The following is an 18,875-nucleotide window of genomic DNA, read 5'->3' as shown; positions in this document are numbered from 1 at the left end:
AATTTCACAGGGGCTGTTGGCTCTCCACTGATTTTCTCCAGACGTGGCATCTAATGACGAAATGATCCAAAGACTCTCAGAGACACAGAAATTGAAAAGGATAAAAATGTTAAACAGGACAAGTCCTCACAGAGGATTTTTAAAACCTGAGCCATCTCAAGCTCTCCCAGGTCAAGTCTCCCTCACTGTGCGCTGCTGAAGATGCTATTTTTGAATCTAATGCAGGAATTTCCATTTATTTTAAGTTGGTTATCCTTGTGAGATTTGAGGGAGGAAGAAATTGGGGAAGACAGCCTTCATGGCTTCTGAAGTAATTAGAAAGAAAAAGTCAACCATTTTAGAAATAGTATAGCGTCTAGCAGCACCTTCAGCCTTATGCAGCCTGATAATGAGATCTTCACCAAAAATCTTGGGCTATAGAATGCTTTGTTAAAATGCATTGATATATTTAGGTATTTTCCTATTTTCCTTATTGAATATGTCAGGATTTTCCTTTTAGGGCCTTCCTTCCCTATCACTTGAAGTATCTAGGTAATAACAGAATCCTATTTTTCTTTTCTCAGGAATTGTTCATATCATGTTCTAGACTATCTGTCTGGTAATGTCCAACATTCCCTGCCTAGGACACATCTTGCATTCAAGAGAACAGAATCACTTCTTCCAAAGATTTCTATCATTTCATGTACTTCATTAAATTCTTTCTTTTGGCTTCAATTTGAAATAATAGTTTGTCTATTGTTACCACCTTTTCCCAACACTTGAAATTGATACAGTTAGAACAAGTCAATGTTCCAAAAACTCTCTGGGAATCTCTACATTGGCCTGTTCTTCTCACAGTATATGACCCTTCTTCTCCCAATCCAGGTCAGAGTGCCTAGGATCTACTCTCTATAGATGCCCTGGGGAAGGTTCTAAAACTTAGGTCTACACAGTGAAAAGCAGCTTTAAGTCTAAAGAACTTTTCTTTAAAGTCAATTTGAGGCTTTGAAGTCAAGGCTTTGAGATGCAGGGGCAATAGAGAAGAATTAATCTAGCCCTTGGACTCTGCCTGCAGCTTTTACATGGTTTTGTGCAGCTGAGTGTGAAAATCTAAATTTGAAACAGGATATATGGAAATTGAAAAAGTCATTTGGTCCACAGCCCAATATGTTTCAGAGATTTCATTAGTGGTGGACATTAAGTGCTGGAGGTGATTTTGGAATTTGCAAATCTTTATGTGTTGCTCCTAGACCTTGCCTCATTGAAAGGCCCTTGTTGGAACCTATGATCTCATTGTCCCTTGACCTTTTTGGCATATAACATGATAACCCCCTATACATTATAGCTCATTAGAGTTTGTAAAGCATTTCGTATTCATTATATCATTTAATCTTCAACCTTATGGAGTACGATTTTATTTTTCTCACTTATAGGGAGGAAATGAAGCTTGAAAGCGATTAATTAATCTACCCCAAATCACCCATCCAGGATTCAGAGCCTGGCCCTCTGACTTTAAGTCCACAGCCATTTGATGAGTGTTCTAACCCCAGCACTTTCATCTCCTCCCTCTCAGTCTCTTTATTCCTACCTTCATCTTAACCCCTTGGCAATCCAAAGCCCAGCTATGCCACATAAATGCCATCAGTGTGAATTCCAGTCAAATGAGAAATGAGAGGGACCCTGGGAGGGGAAAACTAGAGCACCTTAATTTGTATTGCTTAAAAAAATTAAGTGTTCTGATTCAATTTGGAGAGGAGAGAGGCATGTCTGATTCCCCCAAACAAGCAGCCATAGAGTTATATATTAAAAGTCAATATACTTCTTTAAAAGTTGCTTTCCCAATTATATTATGCTCATCATATAATAGACTTTAACAAGGTACATGGCTTTTTTAAAACATTTCAATCACTCCAGTACCAAGGGTAGAGGAACAAATCCCCTTCAACTTTAGCTTCATTTATAGTTGAGGAAACTGAGTCTCAGAGAAGAGAAATCCTCTACCCTTATTTCGATGGCAAACATATGGCAGAGTTGGCACCAAGTCCCAATCTCACGATTCTCAGATCAGTTCAAGGTAGCTCTTGGTAGAAGCCAACAGCAGGTAGATTTGGCAGTCAACTAAGCCAGAAGTTTAATGAAAACCCTAGGCCTAGGTAACCTAACAGTTACTGTGATGATGGCATACCCTCGCAAAGCCTACCAGTGTATGAAACCTTCTCCCATTCGGACTGCTCAGGAAATAGATAAGTATGTTCCCAGATGCTAAGTTACTCAACCCTCAAACAAACTTGTAATATGGATGGAGCAGGTGTTAATATCCCCATTTACCTGTGGGGAAACTGGGAAAATGGCCTGCTCAAGGTTATGTCATTGGCACCAGTACGCTTCAAAACCAAGTTGCCTGTCATCACACTAAGTGCTTTCCATTGTTTCACGAGGCCTCTGGAAGCAGTAACTTGAAGGACAAGGACACTCCCCTTAGATGCCTGCAGGAACCTAGCTGCACCCCCTCTTGAGGAGTGTGTGGTTCATTCACATAATCTGGTTTGGCTCATAGCACACTTGACCCATTATTTGCTCACTTCTGTGGCCTCCATAGCGGTGGCCTCTAACCATTCAACCCCTAAACTAACACTGCTTGTGATGTGTGCATCTGGGTGTGATGTTTAGCTGACTAATTCCACAGAGCTCTGGTAGCAAACCAACGCAGTCCATTCTAATGATTTTCTGCCTGTCCTTTTCGCTAGGCCAACCTGTCTTCCGGAAAGTTCACGCTAGAGAACATCCTATTCCCTCTACTGTAATCACCATTGCAGGTACTCAGTGCATCATGGTCCTTGAAAACCACAGTTTAATTTGCTTGAAGTTAACTGCCTTCAAGTGTTCTTTAAGTCTTTAGACATTAAAGTAGCACAGTTTGGCCCGTGTCCCCACTAGAACATTGCTAAATAATGCAGTGGTTTCTCTGAAGCTCTGAGCATGGTGGGTCGGTAACAAAACACAAGCGTATGCATGCAGGACAGGAGGCCTGGTAGAGGGAGCAGCACGGGCGTGCAGAGAAGGTTGACCGCCATGACCTCTCCCTCTCAAGGTTCAATGGATTCCAGATTTCCTGCAAATCTCCCCCCTCAAACATGGGTCTTTCATTCCAAGTATAATGACGTTTCTTTAAAAGCAAGCTATACTTCTTTCTAGAACCTGCCTTTCTTGCCTCCAGGCAATGTTAGCCACATATGCATGGGTGATAGTACATCTGTGGGGGTTCTTCAGAGGGAACATTGCCAAGGTGACTAGAGGATCACACAACCATCCCGGGTCTACTGTAAGCTTAGAGCCCAGGCAGCATCTCCAAGTCTGCGTGAGGACAGGGCTGTTCCTTCCTCGGTCATCCCCATCGCCATCACTGGCCATGGTGGGAGAAACATTTCCTCCTTTCCTCATCCTCACATGCCACTTCCCTACTCGATGATCATGATACCAAGACCTGACTGCAGACTTGTTCCAGAATATTCCTAGTGGAAATAAATAGACCAGTCTCCTGGCTCTAACCAGCAAGGCCAGTCAGGTGCTGAAAACTGTCAAGAGGTCTCTACTCTCAGACTTGTCACAGCACAGATCTGAGCGAAGGATTAAAATAACCTTGAGCAAAGTGTCCCACCGCTGGCCTTGTACCCCTTTCCGAATTTGACATTGTTGGTTAAGATTAAAGATTGCCACGACGTCAAAGAATAGCAACAGTAGCTCCTCAGGTGCAGATCTGCATGTGGTTGTTCTGTTTTCTAATAGGGATTCTCCCTCTGAGCCCTTCACCTCTCATGGCCCTCCTGCTTCAAAAAGCAGCCGAGCCAGAAAGCATTAGCAGCAGCTTTTTCAGACATCTCAGGTACCTATTAGCTTCTGTAATTTGTCATTTGCAAAATCAATTACTCAAAAGAAGGGAGGTCCTCTACTGGTGGTTTTATCACAGGCTGGCTTTATGTCCTGTCAATACGGATTTTAACAGGGGGTATGGATTATCCATTTGATCTTTAGCTTGTGTTGGTTAGTTAAGACCGTGATGTTCTGTGATTGATTATCAACTTCTCAGTAAAATATGGTGAATTTAAAAAGCATACATGTATCTGTATGGAGAGACAGAGACAGAGAATGACTTTTCTGTCTGAGAAGGAAAACTAAAATGGCAGCATGTTGTCACTGGGCATAAATAAGGAGGTAAAACTGACTTGGCCAGAGTGAAATGGACTGCATTTGATCCAGCATTCAAAGTGAAAAGGAAACAAAACAAAACAAAACAAAAATAAAGTGAAAAGGAAACAAACATAATAGACGATCCCAAAAAAATGGTGTTCAACTATTTCCCCAATCAATACGAGATACTAAAGAGAGGACACTTTTTAAAAATACTCCCAGCTCTCTTCTTTGCCAATATCAAAAATCTGCACCATAGATAGTAATTTATCAGGATCGTTGTAGAGCAACGATCCAGTTGTCTCCTCCATGACATAGAATTCTCCCTTAAATGCTCGTGACATTTACTAAGTGAAAATAGCTCTGACCCCTCCATGAAATTATGCCTTTGTGCTTTGACTTCTGTCTGTGGAATGCCCCTTCTTACTCTAGCACCTCCTACCCCAACCTTAGCACCACCTTCCCCTGGCAAGCTTCTCTGCAGGTTTCAATGCCAATTTCAAATATGTCCTCTTTCCTGAAGCCTTCCCTGAGTCCCTTAGGCAGAGCAAGCTGCTTCCCCACCCTGACCCCTCAGCCCTCACCTTGCTGCACTAGAAGTTGTCCCATCTCTATGCCTCACCTCCCATGTGAACAATGAACAAAGGATCTTTATATGCATAGAGCAAATGTCAGGAACTAGTTACAGGCATAATGGTACCAAACGAAGCATTTCTTCCTGATCCAAAGGACTGAAAGATGATTAAAAAGGGAATAACCTTTCTAATCACTGTGATTTGATTTCATTTACTACCATGTCCATTTATCTAATACCATGTTCCAAATAATTTCATTTTGTGAAATATGGTATTAAACAATGCTACCACATCACCATTCTTTTGTAATTTCCCCAGTTTTCTACCTAAATTGCCTTGAACCCCATTTAAAGCAAATTATCATTTATAAGTAAATTACAGAAAAGGAAGCCATAATAAATATACTCTCCCAATGGCTTTGCAATTCAAAAAATAAACCCAGTTGTTCTTCTGGAAAAATAATTTTCATTTGATGTGAGTCTCTAAGACATCCATGTTCAGCCAAGGTTTTGACCAAAGACACTAATGTGACCTGCTGCTAAGAAACTACCAATAACCTTATCCTGGGTTCAAGGATCAGAAAACAGTGGGAATCACAATATGATTGATTTGAGCACTGGATAGATTGGACATCACATATCCCAGCCTCCCACTTCCTTGACTACACATAATTTCAAGGACAAATCCTACGGACACCAGTTGTAACCCTTTGCCCTCTCTTGGGTCATAACGTCCCAAGCCTACTATAAAACACATTACTACTTTTACAGTTAAAATTAGTCTCCTTGCACCTCTCCTTTGCTAACTTTCAGCAGTTTCTGGCCAGTTCAAAATCACGTATTTTTTAGTCTTCATCTAATCTCCTCGGGGCCCCGTAAAAACTGGGAATAGAAAAGCAGATTCTAAAATACTCCTTTAGGAAGACACTATTGAGTACATACTAAAGAATTAATTAATATGCTACATTCTGCTTCTGCCTTGGGTAGGTTTTGACACTTGGTATATAAAATGCTAGCAGTATCCCTAGCCCCTCTGCTCCGTGCCCTAGCAGTGAACAACCTGCCCAGGAACCAGTTCTCTACGAAATTTACTAGAGCAACAAATGGAACCACCACAGCAGGGTCCTCAGCAGAGGGAAACCATGTCTTTGGAGGGAATGAGAGACGTGGACTCCTACAGAGCTGATGCCTAAAGGCAAAAGGCAAGAAGAGTGGGCTAGAAGTCCCTTCCTTTCTCATGTTTTCCTCAGTCAACAGATTCCTACTGCAGGCAATTTGCCTGGAAAGTTCTAGAAGCAAAGGCATCAGGGCTGAAGTCTTTCCATACCACCATACTACTTCCTTGAGATGAAGTACCTTTGACTTGACTCTGAGGGGAAGTAGCCTGTCTTGTTCCAGCATCCTAGGCCTGAAGGACAAGGAGGTAGCGTCATTACAGGAACACTGTTTGCCCTTCACATGTGCGTGGCCTTTTCGGTCTGGGATTTATCCTAATGATCTTCACACAGAGAGGAGCCAACTGTGAGCTTCCTCTCATTAATGGACTCTCAAGTCCATTAACATTTTCTTAACACCCACTAGCCTCTCCTGGAGTGTCAGCTACATGGTGGTTCTGGAAATAATCACGCTCACATGGTGAGTAGTATTAACTCCCAAAGGCCTCACCTTTGCCCTCCCTGTTTACTTTAAGATGAACGTGGTCAAGGTCTTCCTAACAAATGCGAACTCTTCACCAGAGAGAGGAAGCACTAGAGCCCAGGCATCTTGGTGAGATGGAATGGATGTTTTGCTTCTTACCTTGCAACAGGGGCTCTGGCTAAGATCAGACTTTCCCTTCCACCAACTCCTGGGCCCGGGGGCGTTTTTGTTGCCTCTAGAAAGTGGAGAGGCGGGGGCCAGATTCCTCCATCCCTTGTGGGACTCTAGCAGTTTTCATTGCGGTTCCTTTGGTCACCTGCTAAGGGAATGTGTTCCAACAGCCAGATGACCCAGCATCACAGGGGACAATTAGGGGGATTCCCTCAACAGGGACAATGTGCAGGCAGAGACTTTCTCGGTGACATGCGTCTATGTGTTGCTTTCCCGATCTGCACATTGGCTTATGCTCAGGTTGTGGGTCATCACAGCCACTTGCTGTCAACAAGCACAACAGTGGTGTGCTGCCTGACCTGCCCAGAGCCTCTGTGCAATTCTCCCCTCGAGTGATGATCTCGCCCGAGGGACTTTTAGTGGGTCATCAGGGCTTCCTTCCTTCTTGGTTTCCTTGTAGCAGAATCCAGGGATTTCCAAAGAGGATTGAGCACACTGCTAACTTTCTTGCCCTTCCCTTTCACAGAGGAATGTGATGACAGGCAACCACTGACCAGCAAAGAGGAAGAGGAGAGGCGCATTGCAGAAATGGGGCGCCCCATTCTGGGAGAACACACCAAGCTGGAAGTGATCATTGAAGAATCCTATGAATTCAAGGTATGCTTACCAACACTGCCCACAAGGGGAGGCCAGGTCCAGCTTGGAACCAAGACTATTCATAGTGTTAGCGATTTCGGGAACCGGCTCATTAACCGAGAAGCTTCTCAGAGCAGAACTAGAATTGGAAAGTTGGTAGGGAACCAAGAGGTCCTGCAAACCAAATGGTATCAGAACCAGGGTCCAGAGGGTGGCATCTGTCCCTGCATAGGGTCAGGGGTGCCCCAAAGCGAGGACGTTGTCTGAGGGCATAGCAAGGAAGAAGCAAAGGTAGATTCCAGGAGATTTTTCTGTGTGGAAGGAACCAGGCTGTGTTTGAAGAAGGGAATAAATCTATCAGAAGCAAAGCATTCACACTGCTGACAATTAGGAGGCTTTTGTTGGTGGAGGGGAGATGGCAAACTCTCCCTATAGCACATCCATCCCATTGACAAGTTCTCATTTATATTTAGTCCGCTTCAGATCCCGGGACCTATTAGCACAGTCAACCTACCAAAGGTATATAGTGCCTATAACCAGAGAGTTTACAACTGAGCTGATAAAATTGGATTCCTGGTTCGCTGGGTGATGAAAGTCCTTTTTCAGAAGTTAATCAGATGGGCCTTAGGGTGAGCTTAGCATTTTGAGGTGAAACTTCCTGTCCATCTTAGGTGCTCCCTCTGCCCCCTACCCCACCTTCCATCCCACCGTGTCCACAACAGCCCTGATGTCTGAGAACACCCTTCAGGAGAGCCACACTTGACGTCTGCAGTGGGACATGAAAAGGAACGTTGTTCTCTGGTTTTCCAGAACCACAAACCCAGACAGCAGATGTACTTTCCCCACTTATTTTTCAAAAGCAGACTCTGCTCCTCTTTGCAAAACCAGAATGAGGATCCCAAAAGAGAGAAGCGGGCCAGGAACTTGAAAGCCTCAATATTTTATCTTAGATATTTCATGTCAGTGGTCTCTTTTCCTTTAGCTGGATCCATGAATTTTTTTTTAAATTGGTCCACAAATTGAGGTGCCTGAGAGGAGACAGGTAGAAAGAAAAAATGTCTTTTGCAATCAAAGTGGAATTTTTAAGATAAAAATGCAATTAAACTTCCCCCTTCAGGCTGCTACAAATCACTGTTTCTTTCACTCATTCCCATGGAAAGAAGGAGCAGGGGTAAAGACCGGGGCCAGTGCTTTCTAGGCAGACCCCAACTATCAGAGCTCAGCTGTTGTTCGATCTAGAACCTGCCTCACTCCACACGTAAGACTGGCACACATACACACAGGTTCCCTGTGCTCCCGGGATACAGATGACTCAGACTATCCATTTCTATGGACCAGTCTGTCCAGACGTATTCAACCTCTCTCTTCCTCATTCACCCTCTTTTCATCTGGAATCAGAGGGCCTGGTGCAAGCTTGTCCCCCACCCCCAGGGCTCTCATGGGGAACAATTGTGTGTTCTCTCCCTTATCGGACAACCCTCAACCTTCCCCTTCCACGTACCCATGACTAAGAGGAGCAATCACAGAAGTTTCTGGAGGAAGCATTAGGTTGGGCATGGCAGGGCACAGTCTCCTAGGCAGCAAAGCTTTCTTGGGTCCAGAGTTCTCTCTGGTAACCACTCCAATGACCTGAACATTTGAAAGTCCCCCAGTCTCTTTACCTAAGTTCACTTGTTCAGGGTTCTTTTCTTCCTAGAATAGCTCCCATAGACTATTTCCTCCCACCTCCTCAAAGTTCATCAGTAGTTACTGTTAACACAAAAGGGAAATTGGGAGCATGTCCCTGAGGTGCCCTCAAATATCAATTTTGGATATTATGTCATTCTTTTAAGAAATTTCTTTTTCTAGACCATAGCTATTTTAAAGACCTTTTTCAAAGCTCTCAGAACTGCTTGAAGACCCAAATCTGGGTGATACCTCACCATGTCCCACTCTGCCTTTGCCCACTGGGTTCTTTACTATGTTGTGACTAAGGGCTTGACTTTCCTAATACCCACTGTTGAGGGTGAGGTTACAACAATCGCTTCCAGGTCTAGGGCAGTGAGAGTTGATCATTGGCATATAGGAAACCTCCAGGTGAATATAGTTGGACAGGTCTAAGTTCAAATTCATCTTAGTCAGTTCCCCTCCTCTCATAGGTCAAGGGAGGACACATATGCAAAATAAGTCCCAGGTAGAACCCAGGCTCTCCCATAGTCCCCCAGGATCAACATGAACTAAAGTTTATAATCTACCCTGGGTTTTTCCTCCACATAAATTTTAACTTTCATTTATTTTAAAACTTCGTTCTTTAGAGAGATTTCTTGAGGCAAGTCTGTGTGTTGAGCTCTTACAGCAGTTTCTCTCTTTCATTGTTTATCTGCCAGGTGATGGGATTCTCTGCCTTGGCATGAGAACAGAGGGCTCCCTTGGGGAGGCCTGTTCCATGTTTCCAAGACATTTAGGAAAGATCAAGGTCATTTCTTGTTACATTCTCCACAGAACTTGGAACTGGCATCAGCCAAGATATTCAGAGTGCTTGATGAAATGGGGCTGAGGCCAGAGAGAAAAGACATGCTTGTCATGTGCTTCAAGTTATACCGTGGCCAAGAGCAGTGACGGTTAGAGCTGTTATCAGGGGCACTGGCATTCTGAGACACAGGCTTGGAGTGGAGAGGTCACCACCCTGAGGAAACAACCAAGCAAAGAATGTTGAAAATACAGAGTGGGCCAGTGGGAGATGGGCCTTTTCATGCTTATCATCTCTCTGTTCACACGACTCTTGTTGAACGAACCCACTTGACATTCTGACTGAGCTTTGGCCTTCCATACAGGCTGCTCAGATCCCATTTTCCTTACTCCCAGTTTGCTGATAACTTGCTTTATTCCCAAACTGTAGTCAATTCAGGTACATTGCATTAAACATGTACAGAGTTTGACCTCAGACAAATAAGATGTGTTTTCTGCATCTTTGCAATTAGTGGGAATTCGAGGCTGCTCTGACAGTAAGTGTAGATGTATGGTAGACTAGTCTGTGTGGTAGTTTCTCTGGGAAGAGCGGCCTCATGTCCTGGAAGTGACCCTTCTCCCTCTAGTCACTATGATTTGTGGTAGCGCTTTGGGTGCATCCGCTTGCTTAGTTTTCCTGTGAACGTTTGGCTATTCCTGTTGTTCCCTTAACTGACATTTAGAAAGCTAGAGAGTGCTAATTGTGTAAAGCCAAGTGCTTAAAAAAAAAAGTCTAAGAAAAAAAAAAGTCTAAAGAGAAGAGTAAAGCATGGGGAAATTCAGAGCTACGCCAATTGCCATGGGCCCTAAGCCCTATGAATTTACCTGTTCTCGACTCATCTTTTCTTGCTTGCAACAGAAGTAGAGTTAGAGTGAATTCTCTAACAGCTGCCTGGCTGACAAAATCAGTAGCCAAAGAAAAATCTATTTGTTGATGAGCATGCAGGAGCATTGGGGCTCTGCTGTCTGGCTGCATTTCGTCGACAAACAAAAGTACAATAATAACGGTTTTTAGTTTCATAATCTATCTACCAACTGTGGCTATTCAGAGATATGTAATGCTGAGCAGGTCATATCTTAATTCAGTTGTAGGCAGCATCCTACAGATGAAGCCAGGAGAGAAGCCAGTCCATAAAGCATTCAAGGGGAAGGGGTGGGCTTTTGCAACATCTGCTGTTCTTTAAACACCGAGGCCATTCTTCCTTGGCCATTAGACAGTGAAGGAAGCTCCTATCTGCTATGAAGAAATTTCTATTTCAGAAGGGTTCCAAGCAAGGACTATGCTTGTTTGCATAATCGTGACAGTGTTTGATGTCAACACTTGTTCCGAGCTTAACATCCGCCATCCCTTGTAGAACTCTGGGGTTTCGGAATTAACAAGGCCTTAGATTTCCCGAGGCCTTAACCAGCCCAGCAGTTATTATCTTATTCTTTCCAACCTTTCTAGAGTACCGTGGACAAACTTATTAAGAAGACAAACTTAGCCCTTGTGGTTGGGACAAACAGCTGGAGGGAGCAGTTTATTGAAGCAATCACTGTCAGTGCTGGTGAGTGCCTTTCTCTGCATGCTATAAATTACAACGGCCCAAACTGCACTTGCTTTTCCCACTGTGACCACTTGGTCTGTGTCAAAGCACCGGAGAACTTCCAGGGTAATATGAAAAGGGAAATAAATGTATTTGTAGCACACCTGCACATTTCGGAGACTGATTTAGACTTTCTAGATGAAGCAAATGTCTTCAAACGCGGCATTCTTCTCCATCTACATTGTGTCTTTCTCTCTGGAAATAGACGAGATAAATTTAAAAGGCTTTTGTTGTCTCTACCTCACAGATAGCCAATCACGAGGCTTTGTCTGGAAAATTCCCTGAAGGCAGAAGTGGCCAAGTGAAGGTCACAAAGGAGGCAGCAAACTCCTAGGTGGGATAAGGGGACGTTAAGACCCTTCACCGCTCCCATCTGTGTCATTTTACACTCCCTTCAGCAACGTCTAACGAATAAGCCTTTGCGCTGGCTCTAGAAGTGGAAATAGAATCACATTCTGTTTCTTCCTCTACAAGCAAAGTGCAGAGTCTTATTTAGGAAAATCCTACAAAAATGAAGTTGTTTTCAAACTCAAGAAGTCAGAGACCTGAGGGAATTAAATACAGAAAGAAGCGTCTTTTTCCTGGATTGTCAAACCTTGTCCCTCGTCTGTGTGATTTTATAAAGACAGAGGAAAGTCTCTCTCCAAGATGCATGAAAGCAACACCGTTATGGGCTCCCCTGACCCCCAGTTCTTCTGCTCTATCTCTACTGGTTCTTTCTCTTTAACATTCCCCTCAGGTTCATCTTCTGTTGCAACTAATGAACAAAACTAGAATTTTTAAAATAGTGATTCCCACCGTAAAGTACAGAGCCAGCATCACTGGTGGTTGGGCCATGACTCCTAACACAACCCCCTCTTTCCAATCTGCCACAGAACCATTTGACAGATCTCTGAAGCACTGTGGGAACAGAGGGTGGTAAAACTTTCATGCCTCTTTATTATTAGTGCTGTTTATAATCACACTTCGGTTTCTTGAGATTGAGTATACAAAGGAAATTTATGAACATTAAATGGTGGGAAACTGCTTGGAGAATAGATTCGGAATTTACCCACAAATTCTACTTAGGGGAGGGGAAAATTCCCTGTCTTAGTCCCTTTGGGCTGCCATTACCAAATACCAGAGAATGGGCGGTGTATAAACAAGCTCACAGCTCATGAGGCTGGAAAATCCAAGATCAAGACCCTGACAAATTGGGTGTCTGGTGAGAAGCCACTTCCTGGTTCATAGACAGCTGTCTTCTTACTGTGTCCTCACATGGCGGAGTGAGCAAGAGAGATCGCTGAGGTCTTTTTTATAAAGATACCAATCTCATCCGTAGGGCTTTGTCCTCAAAGCCTAATCACCTCTCAAAGGCCCCATCTCCTAATACCATCATCCTGGAGACGAGGTTTCAACATATGGATTTGGGGGTGGGGGGGCCACAGTCAGTCTCCAGCACTCCCTCATTATGGCTTGTGTTTTTCTAGAAATCTAACATTAGTGTCTGAGACATGAGCTATACCCCATCTTCACAGAGATAAAAACTAAAAGGACAAAACTGGCTCAAATAAGAAAGTGCTGATGAGGCCAGTTGAAAACATTAAAAATAATAAAATTGTTTTATGGGCTTTGATATACCAGAATCAGAACCTTAAAAACATTAAAAGCAACATAAACTTTAATGAACCATTCCCAATGGTTCCCAGGTTTCCTTGGGCTGCAGATATATGAGCATTTATATAATGGTCACAAGCTGGAGATCATTAATTCATGTTTCTATATGTCAGTCGTTCTTGGTGGAAGAGATGCGACAGTGCGTGAAACAGACAGATAGCCCTACCCAAGTGGAGCTTACATCCTGCTGAAGGAGATAGGGAATAAGGCAAATAAGGAAATAAAGTGGATGTATGATGGTGAGCTTGTCGTGGAGAACAACAAAGCTGTGGAGAGAGACAAGAAGTATGTGTAGGGGCCGCACTGGGCTGTGGCCCAGAAAACACCATCGACAGACCCATTAATGATGCAGTTTGTTTTCTAGCAGTGGAGTGGGTTTGTGGTGCTTTATTTACACATTCTAGTAACTCCCAGAGACCAGAGCAGACATTTTATGGTGGCAAAGGGCAGCTTTAAACAGCAAGAGAGATTATGCCAGGCACAAGACCAAAGTTGTGATCCTGGTCAAAACAGATATAGAGTGAAACAATGATAAAGATGCTAATACTCCCTTTAAAGGGGCGGATTTCGTTTGCAAACACTTTCATATATAATGTTGAATTAAATCCTCTCCACATCGTGGGTGATGGGTGTTATGATTATCCTTATCTTCTAGAATCTGAGCATCGGTGAGGCAGTATTGGCTTTGGAACAGTGCTCAGAGCCCTGATCTACCAAACACCAGTCCAATGGGCTGTCTACCTCCCTTAAGAGAGAGAGGTTTCAAAATGAGGAAAATTGCTCCCCACCTCTGTATCCTTGAGGGACGCTGGTCTTGTCACCTCTCTGGTGCCACGGTTTCAGCACTCTCTCTATGGGACAAGTTCCTGCCCAAATCTTTTGAAGAACTGTTGTTAATGAATGAAATGTAAAACCTCTCAAGTGTTCTTATTTGTCACGCAGTATGTTGTGTTTTATGTTTCTGAATGACTGCTTGGGAATAACACAAAATTGCTCAGAAATTTGCAGGCTGCTGGGTAAATTGACCTTATTTACAATTTTGAGACAAAATATCAGAAAAGCAAACCCATATTTTATGGGCACTAAATTACATGAAGGGCAGTTAGAGAGCTCAATATTTGTCACTATGATTAAATTTAAGTGTCTAAAGAATGTTAATATTCTTTAGTTGTTAAATGGACAGTAAAACTTGTAAAGCAGCATTTATTGAAAACAGACTTTCATTAGATTTTAAGATTTCATGGCTAAAGAGTTGAGAATCAGAACCATTTGCCTTATTAAAAATATTAAATTGCTTTTAAACAGCTCTCCTGAGAGGCTTTTTCCTACACAATTTTCTGTGCGAAATTGAGTCTATGTATCTTGCTAAACAAAAATAATAATTTTGGAAATAGGATTTTGCTTCTGCTTCTCACTGATTATATTTAAATTAGTTTCAAGGTAACCCCCCGGCAGTCTTTTTGTCCCCCTGCTTTTCCTAAACTTCATAGCTCAGTATCTGGGCCTCCGATGACCGTACTGTTTCTGGGAACCCAGCTGATAGAGTCTAACGTTTGAAGAGATCAAGGACTCATGAGACTCTGGAGATTCGGTAGGGATCCAGCAGTCCTGTTCCGGCGGTTCTCCTTCAGTGGCCTCCTGGGTAGAACACCAGGAGCAGTAGCCTGCAGCCAGTTAGGCAGCTGTCAGATGCTTGCGAGGCGAGTCCAGTACCATCAGGTGCTTCTAAGATGTGTCAGCAGATGCACCGACAAGTGAGGCTAGCATTCACTGTATGGCCAGTTTGAATTGTCCCCAGGTCCTCCTTTAAAAAAAAAAAAAAATTATGTATTTTAGAAGAGAGAGAGCACGCGCACGCACACATGCAGGAGCAGGGTGAGGGGCAGAGGGAGAGAGAATCTCAAGCAGACTCTGCGCTGAGTGCAGAACCCAATGCAGGGCTCGATCTTATGACCCTGAGATCATGACCTGAGCCAAAACCAAGAGTCAGACGCTCAACCGACTGAGCCACCCAGGCGTCCCCCGACACAAGTCCTCCTTCTTTCTAGTGTCTCCACCCAGGCAGAATGGAGGGATGACCTTAAGAAATTGTGGATGAGCCGGGATATAGAGGAGAAGCAGAAGTGTCAAGGAAGAGGGCAAACATTAGCTGGGTGAGGAGAAACCAGATACCAGTGCTGCCAATTGTGCAGCCACCAACAGTCTTGGGCCGTGGTGAGGTGAAGGACGATGGTTGCAAGCTTGGCTTTGGAGTCAGATGTGTGTTTGTGTCCCAGATCTCCAGGAATTCTCTGAGTGACTCAGGACAGATTACCTGCCCTCTCAATCTCTGTTCCCTCAAATGTAAAGCAGAGATAACTGCTCCTCACTCATGGAGTTGCTGTAAGGATTAATCAAGGCAATTCATATTTTCATGAGGGCTGTCTGTAAGTTTAGATATCACAATTGGCTCTTTGGGAGGCCAATCTTGTTGAAGAATCTACAGTAAAAGATAACCAAATTTTGTGTGAATAGAGTCAATTCAGTTTAATTGCTAAAATGACTAAGTGACTAAACCCACTGCTTTTCCCTTTTATAGTGAGAGTCACACACACACACACACACACACACACACACACACACACACACACCCCATTTTATAGGTAAAAAACTGAGGTTCAGAAAAACACTGTAACTTGCTCAAGAAGCAAAGCTGGTAAATGACAATACAAATCAGCCCAGGATTCTCTCCAGTGTCAAGAGTGCACTCACCTGCTATAGCTGGGGGCTGAGTATGTGCCCGTGCGTACACATGTGGACATACATGTAGAACACACAAATGCACACTACTCTGATACACACAGACATGTGTGCACACAAACACACATGAACACACAGAGACACACATACCCAGACATATGTGTGCACACACACACACAAACACGCACAGAGACATGCACATTATCTTATATAGCATGTATCTTTATTCATTTGGACAATTGAGCCACAGCTTAAAATATGAAGGGCTATTTTCCTTTAATATTCATTCAGCCTCCTTAAGCCTCATTCAGAGGCCCCCATGGAGAACACCAGCCAGTTCGCTAAAGTACCAAGGGAAGCCTTTGTTTGCCTAATGCATCCATAGTCTTCTCCTGCCCAGTAGCTTGTGACATTCTTTAAAGAAAGTCAACACCCTGCCCTCTCTTTTCCCTGATAATTTTAGGTATCCAGCACCAAAGTTTTTTCCGAAATTCTTTTACTACTTCTGATACAGAGTTTGCCTAACAGAGCATCTATTGGCCTTCTTACAATGAAGGAACATCTCAAAGTGGCAAAAAAAAAAAAAAAAAAGGCCTTTTTGTGGTCTTCGTTCTGTCTCTGACCAACTGTAAAACCTTGACAGAGTATTTCACCTTTCTGAATTTTTGTTTCAGCAGCGGCAGAATGAGAGGGTTTGACTAGGCAAGTTCTAAGATCCCATCTAGTATTGAAATTTGGGAGTTCTGTCAGTGGCCGGTATCGTTCTGCGATATCCCTGATGACATTGTGCTTCGTGGCCCATCTGATTTGGGCATGGACATGTCTACTCTTCCCACCCACCCAGCTTTCTTATGTTAGGTATTTAGCACAATAGCAGCATACAGTTCACAGCTATTCTCCTAGAAGGAAAGGGATGGGAGGATAGTTTTCAAAGGTAGCCTCAAAAAAAACGAAGTGAGATGATGCTTTGAAAATGCCTAATTTTCTTCCTGCTCCTTAACTGGAAATCAGAAAGCCCTGCGAAATCCTTTACAGTAGAAGGGCAGACATTCAACACTAGGCCAGCCTGGTAGATGCAGCTGGCCTGTCCACACTCACCCTGCTTCACGTAGATTATAGCCAGAGACCTGACTTCAGCCACATAATGAGGGCATGCTCTCCCAAGTCTACCAAACCAACTTGGAGGCTAGTTCGGTTTGGGGGATATTTCTATCATCAGCTCATCATCCATGCATGCTATGTGGAGAAATAGTGCTATCAATTAAATTGAATTATTTAATAGCAGAAACTGTCAACTCGATGGTGCCCCAGACAGTAATTCACTAGAAAATACTGTCAGCCTGAAGACTGACCCACTCCATGAGCCTAAATAATAATAAAAATGGTGCCTCAAATGAGCTTCACGGGATTGCCATGCAACTGGGTCTAAGCAGGAATCTTTCTAGCATCTTTTCTATTATTGAACATCATTACAGAGGAGACACTCTCGTTACTTAATGTGATAACCCTGGGTCATTTGAAAATCCCATTTAAGCATTAGAGAAAATGCTGCTGGGTCAAGTTTGGCACAGCCTCAGCATAACTATAAGACAATGAGGGAAGGAAGGAAGGAAGGAAGGAAGGAAGGAAGGAAGGAAGGAAGGAAGGAAGGAAGGAAGGGCAAACAAAGTGGAGGGAGAAGGTGCTAGAGATTAGTAGGAGTTTTCATTTTTGCCCTGTTTCTTATGTGACTACAGATTCCTAATTATCCTTTATCTAAAAATCATAAGCTGACTTTTTCATTTCATAAACAAGGGTGTTATTTTCATGCTGGTTTTTCAGTAGGTACAACAGCCTTAAAGATAATCTATCAAAGACCTGTGTATGAAATTATGGCTCACATTCTGCTTCAGTAATGTTATCATTTGTTGACTGTCTTCTACATAGCCAATCCTCTATTTATGTTATTTCTATCCCTCACAGCTATACCCTGAGGTAAGGTTTGTTTTTTGTTGTTGTTTTTTTTTCTGAATTGGTAACTCTGAGGCCCAGGGTGCTTACATAAACAGGTTTAGTTAGGGTCACAGAACTAGCAAGTGGCCAGCTAGAATAGGGAGCCCCATTGTTGTCAGTCCAAAGCTCGTAAGCTTTTAGCGCAACCCTGGGGGTCCCTCCTACCATCTTAATTCAGGGCTTAAGTAGCCAGATTTCAAATGAGTTAATTCAGGAGAAAGAGACAAACGTTGATGAGTCCTTCACTCTCAGTTACACATGGTGAAGTTAAGGGTTTGGAACTGAGTGTGAAAGCACTGGACAGAGGTGCCGAAGGACCAGAAAGAATACCAGGTGTGGAAAGTGGACAGGATCCATCACTGCAAGATTAATCCCATCATGAGGAACCCAGAAGCACTTCCAGATTCTTTTTGCAGTCTTGGAACTGTAGTTACATCTACTGCTAGAAATCACGTCCGGTCTTCAGAAACAAAAAGAATCAATGCCCATCCTTTTTTGTTTGTTTGTTCTTTTGTTCTTTTTGAGTTCCTGCTGTTTCCTGGTGGTATGATTAGTTATTCAGGTAGGTTTTTCATGCTCCGAATCACTAGCATGCTTGAACTAAGAGGAATAGCAATTATTTTAAACTCTAACAGGAGATGTGAACCTCACTGCTGTCGTCCAGCTTCGTTTTCGTTCCTTTTTCTAGTATACAGCTAAAATATTTATATTCATTGTGATAGAGAGTGCATGTAACATGGGTGACAAAGCATTTCATGTAAAAATTGTATGTTGGAATCTTTGGCTTCTCTGGAGACTTGAGTTCAAGGGGTCAAAGACCCACCAACTAGTTGGATAGCTCTAGACAAGTCCTCTGACTTCCCATGTGAAACTGGGGTTTGGAGTAGGTGACCTCTATCTCTGGAACATGGAAATACTGAAGGGTCCTCTGAAGGACCCTTCATTTTCAGCAATAGATGTCAACTTGCTTTCCCTGGTCCTGCTCCTTGAAATTTAGGGCTCTGACTTGCATCAAGTGGACTCTCTGCCTTACAGTACCTGTTAGATAAATTGGGTAATTACGCCAACTCAGCTAAAGCTCATTTAAGACATCTAACGCTTAAGACACACCATCGGGGGTCACATTAACTAACTTCAGTAGCTGCTCTTCCTTGCTTTGAAGTAGATTATTAAGAAAGTAAAGCTGCTTTAACTTTTTATCAAAGCCCTTTTCAAAACGGCCTTCACTG

The 18,875-nt window shown here is 43.2% G+C and overlaps 1 protein-coding gene across 6 annotated transcripts in view; it reads left to right on the top strand.

Annotated features, from left to right (window-relative positions):
- Positions 1-18,875, top strand: part of SLC8A1 (solute carrier family 8 member A1) — a 312,734-nt gene that overhangs the window by 251,870 nt on the left and 41,989 nt on the right. For 5 of the 6 annotated variants that reach the window (XM_028117126.2, XM_028117125.2, XM_028117124.2 and 2 more), the window contains 2 exons: positions 7,077-7,207; positions 11,121-11,220. In XM_028117126.2, the coding sequence (XP_027972927.1) occupies positions 7,077-7,207; positions 11,121-11,220 (231 nt within the window). Of the gene's footprint in view, positions 1-2,726; positions 2,796-7,076; positions 7,208-11,120; positions 11,221-18,875 lie in introns of all 6 variants that reach the window. The other variant, XM_088026404.1, reaches the window with a different exon arrangement.

This window comes from Eumetopias jubatus, unplaced genomic scaffold (assembly GCF_037043125.1).
Source record: "Eumetopias jubatus isolate StellerSeaLion01/CBP00866 unplaced genomic scaffold, mEumJub1_p1.0 scaffold_9, whole genome shotgun sequence".
In the NCBI taxonomy this organism is placed as follows: domain Eukaryota; kingdom Metazoa; phylum Chordata; class Mammalia; order Carnivora; family Otariidae; genus Eumetopias; species Eumetopias jubatus.
Note: the sequence above shows the minus strand (reverse complement) of the source record. Positions and strands in the feature narration are given on the sequence as shown.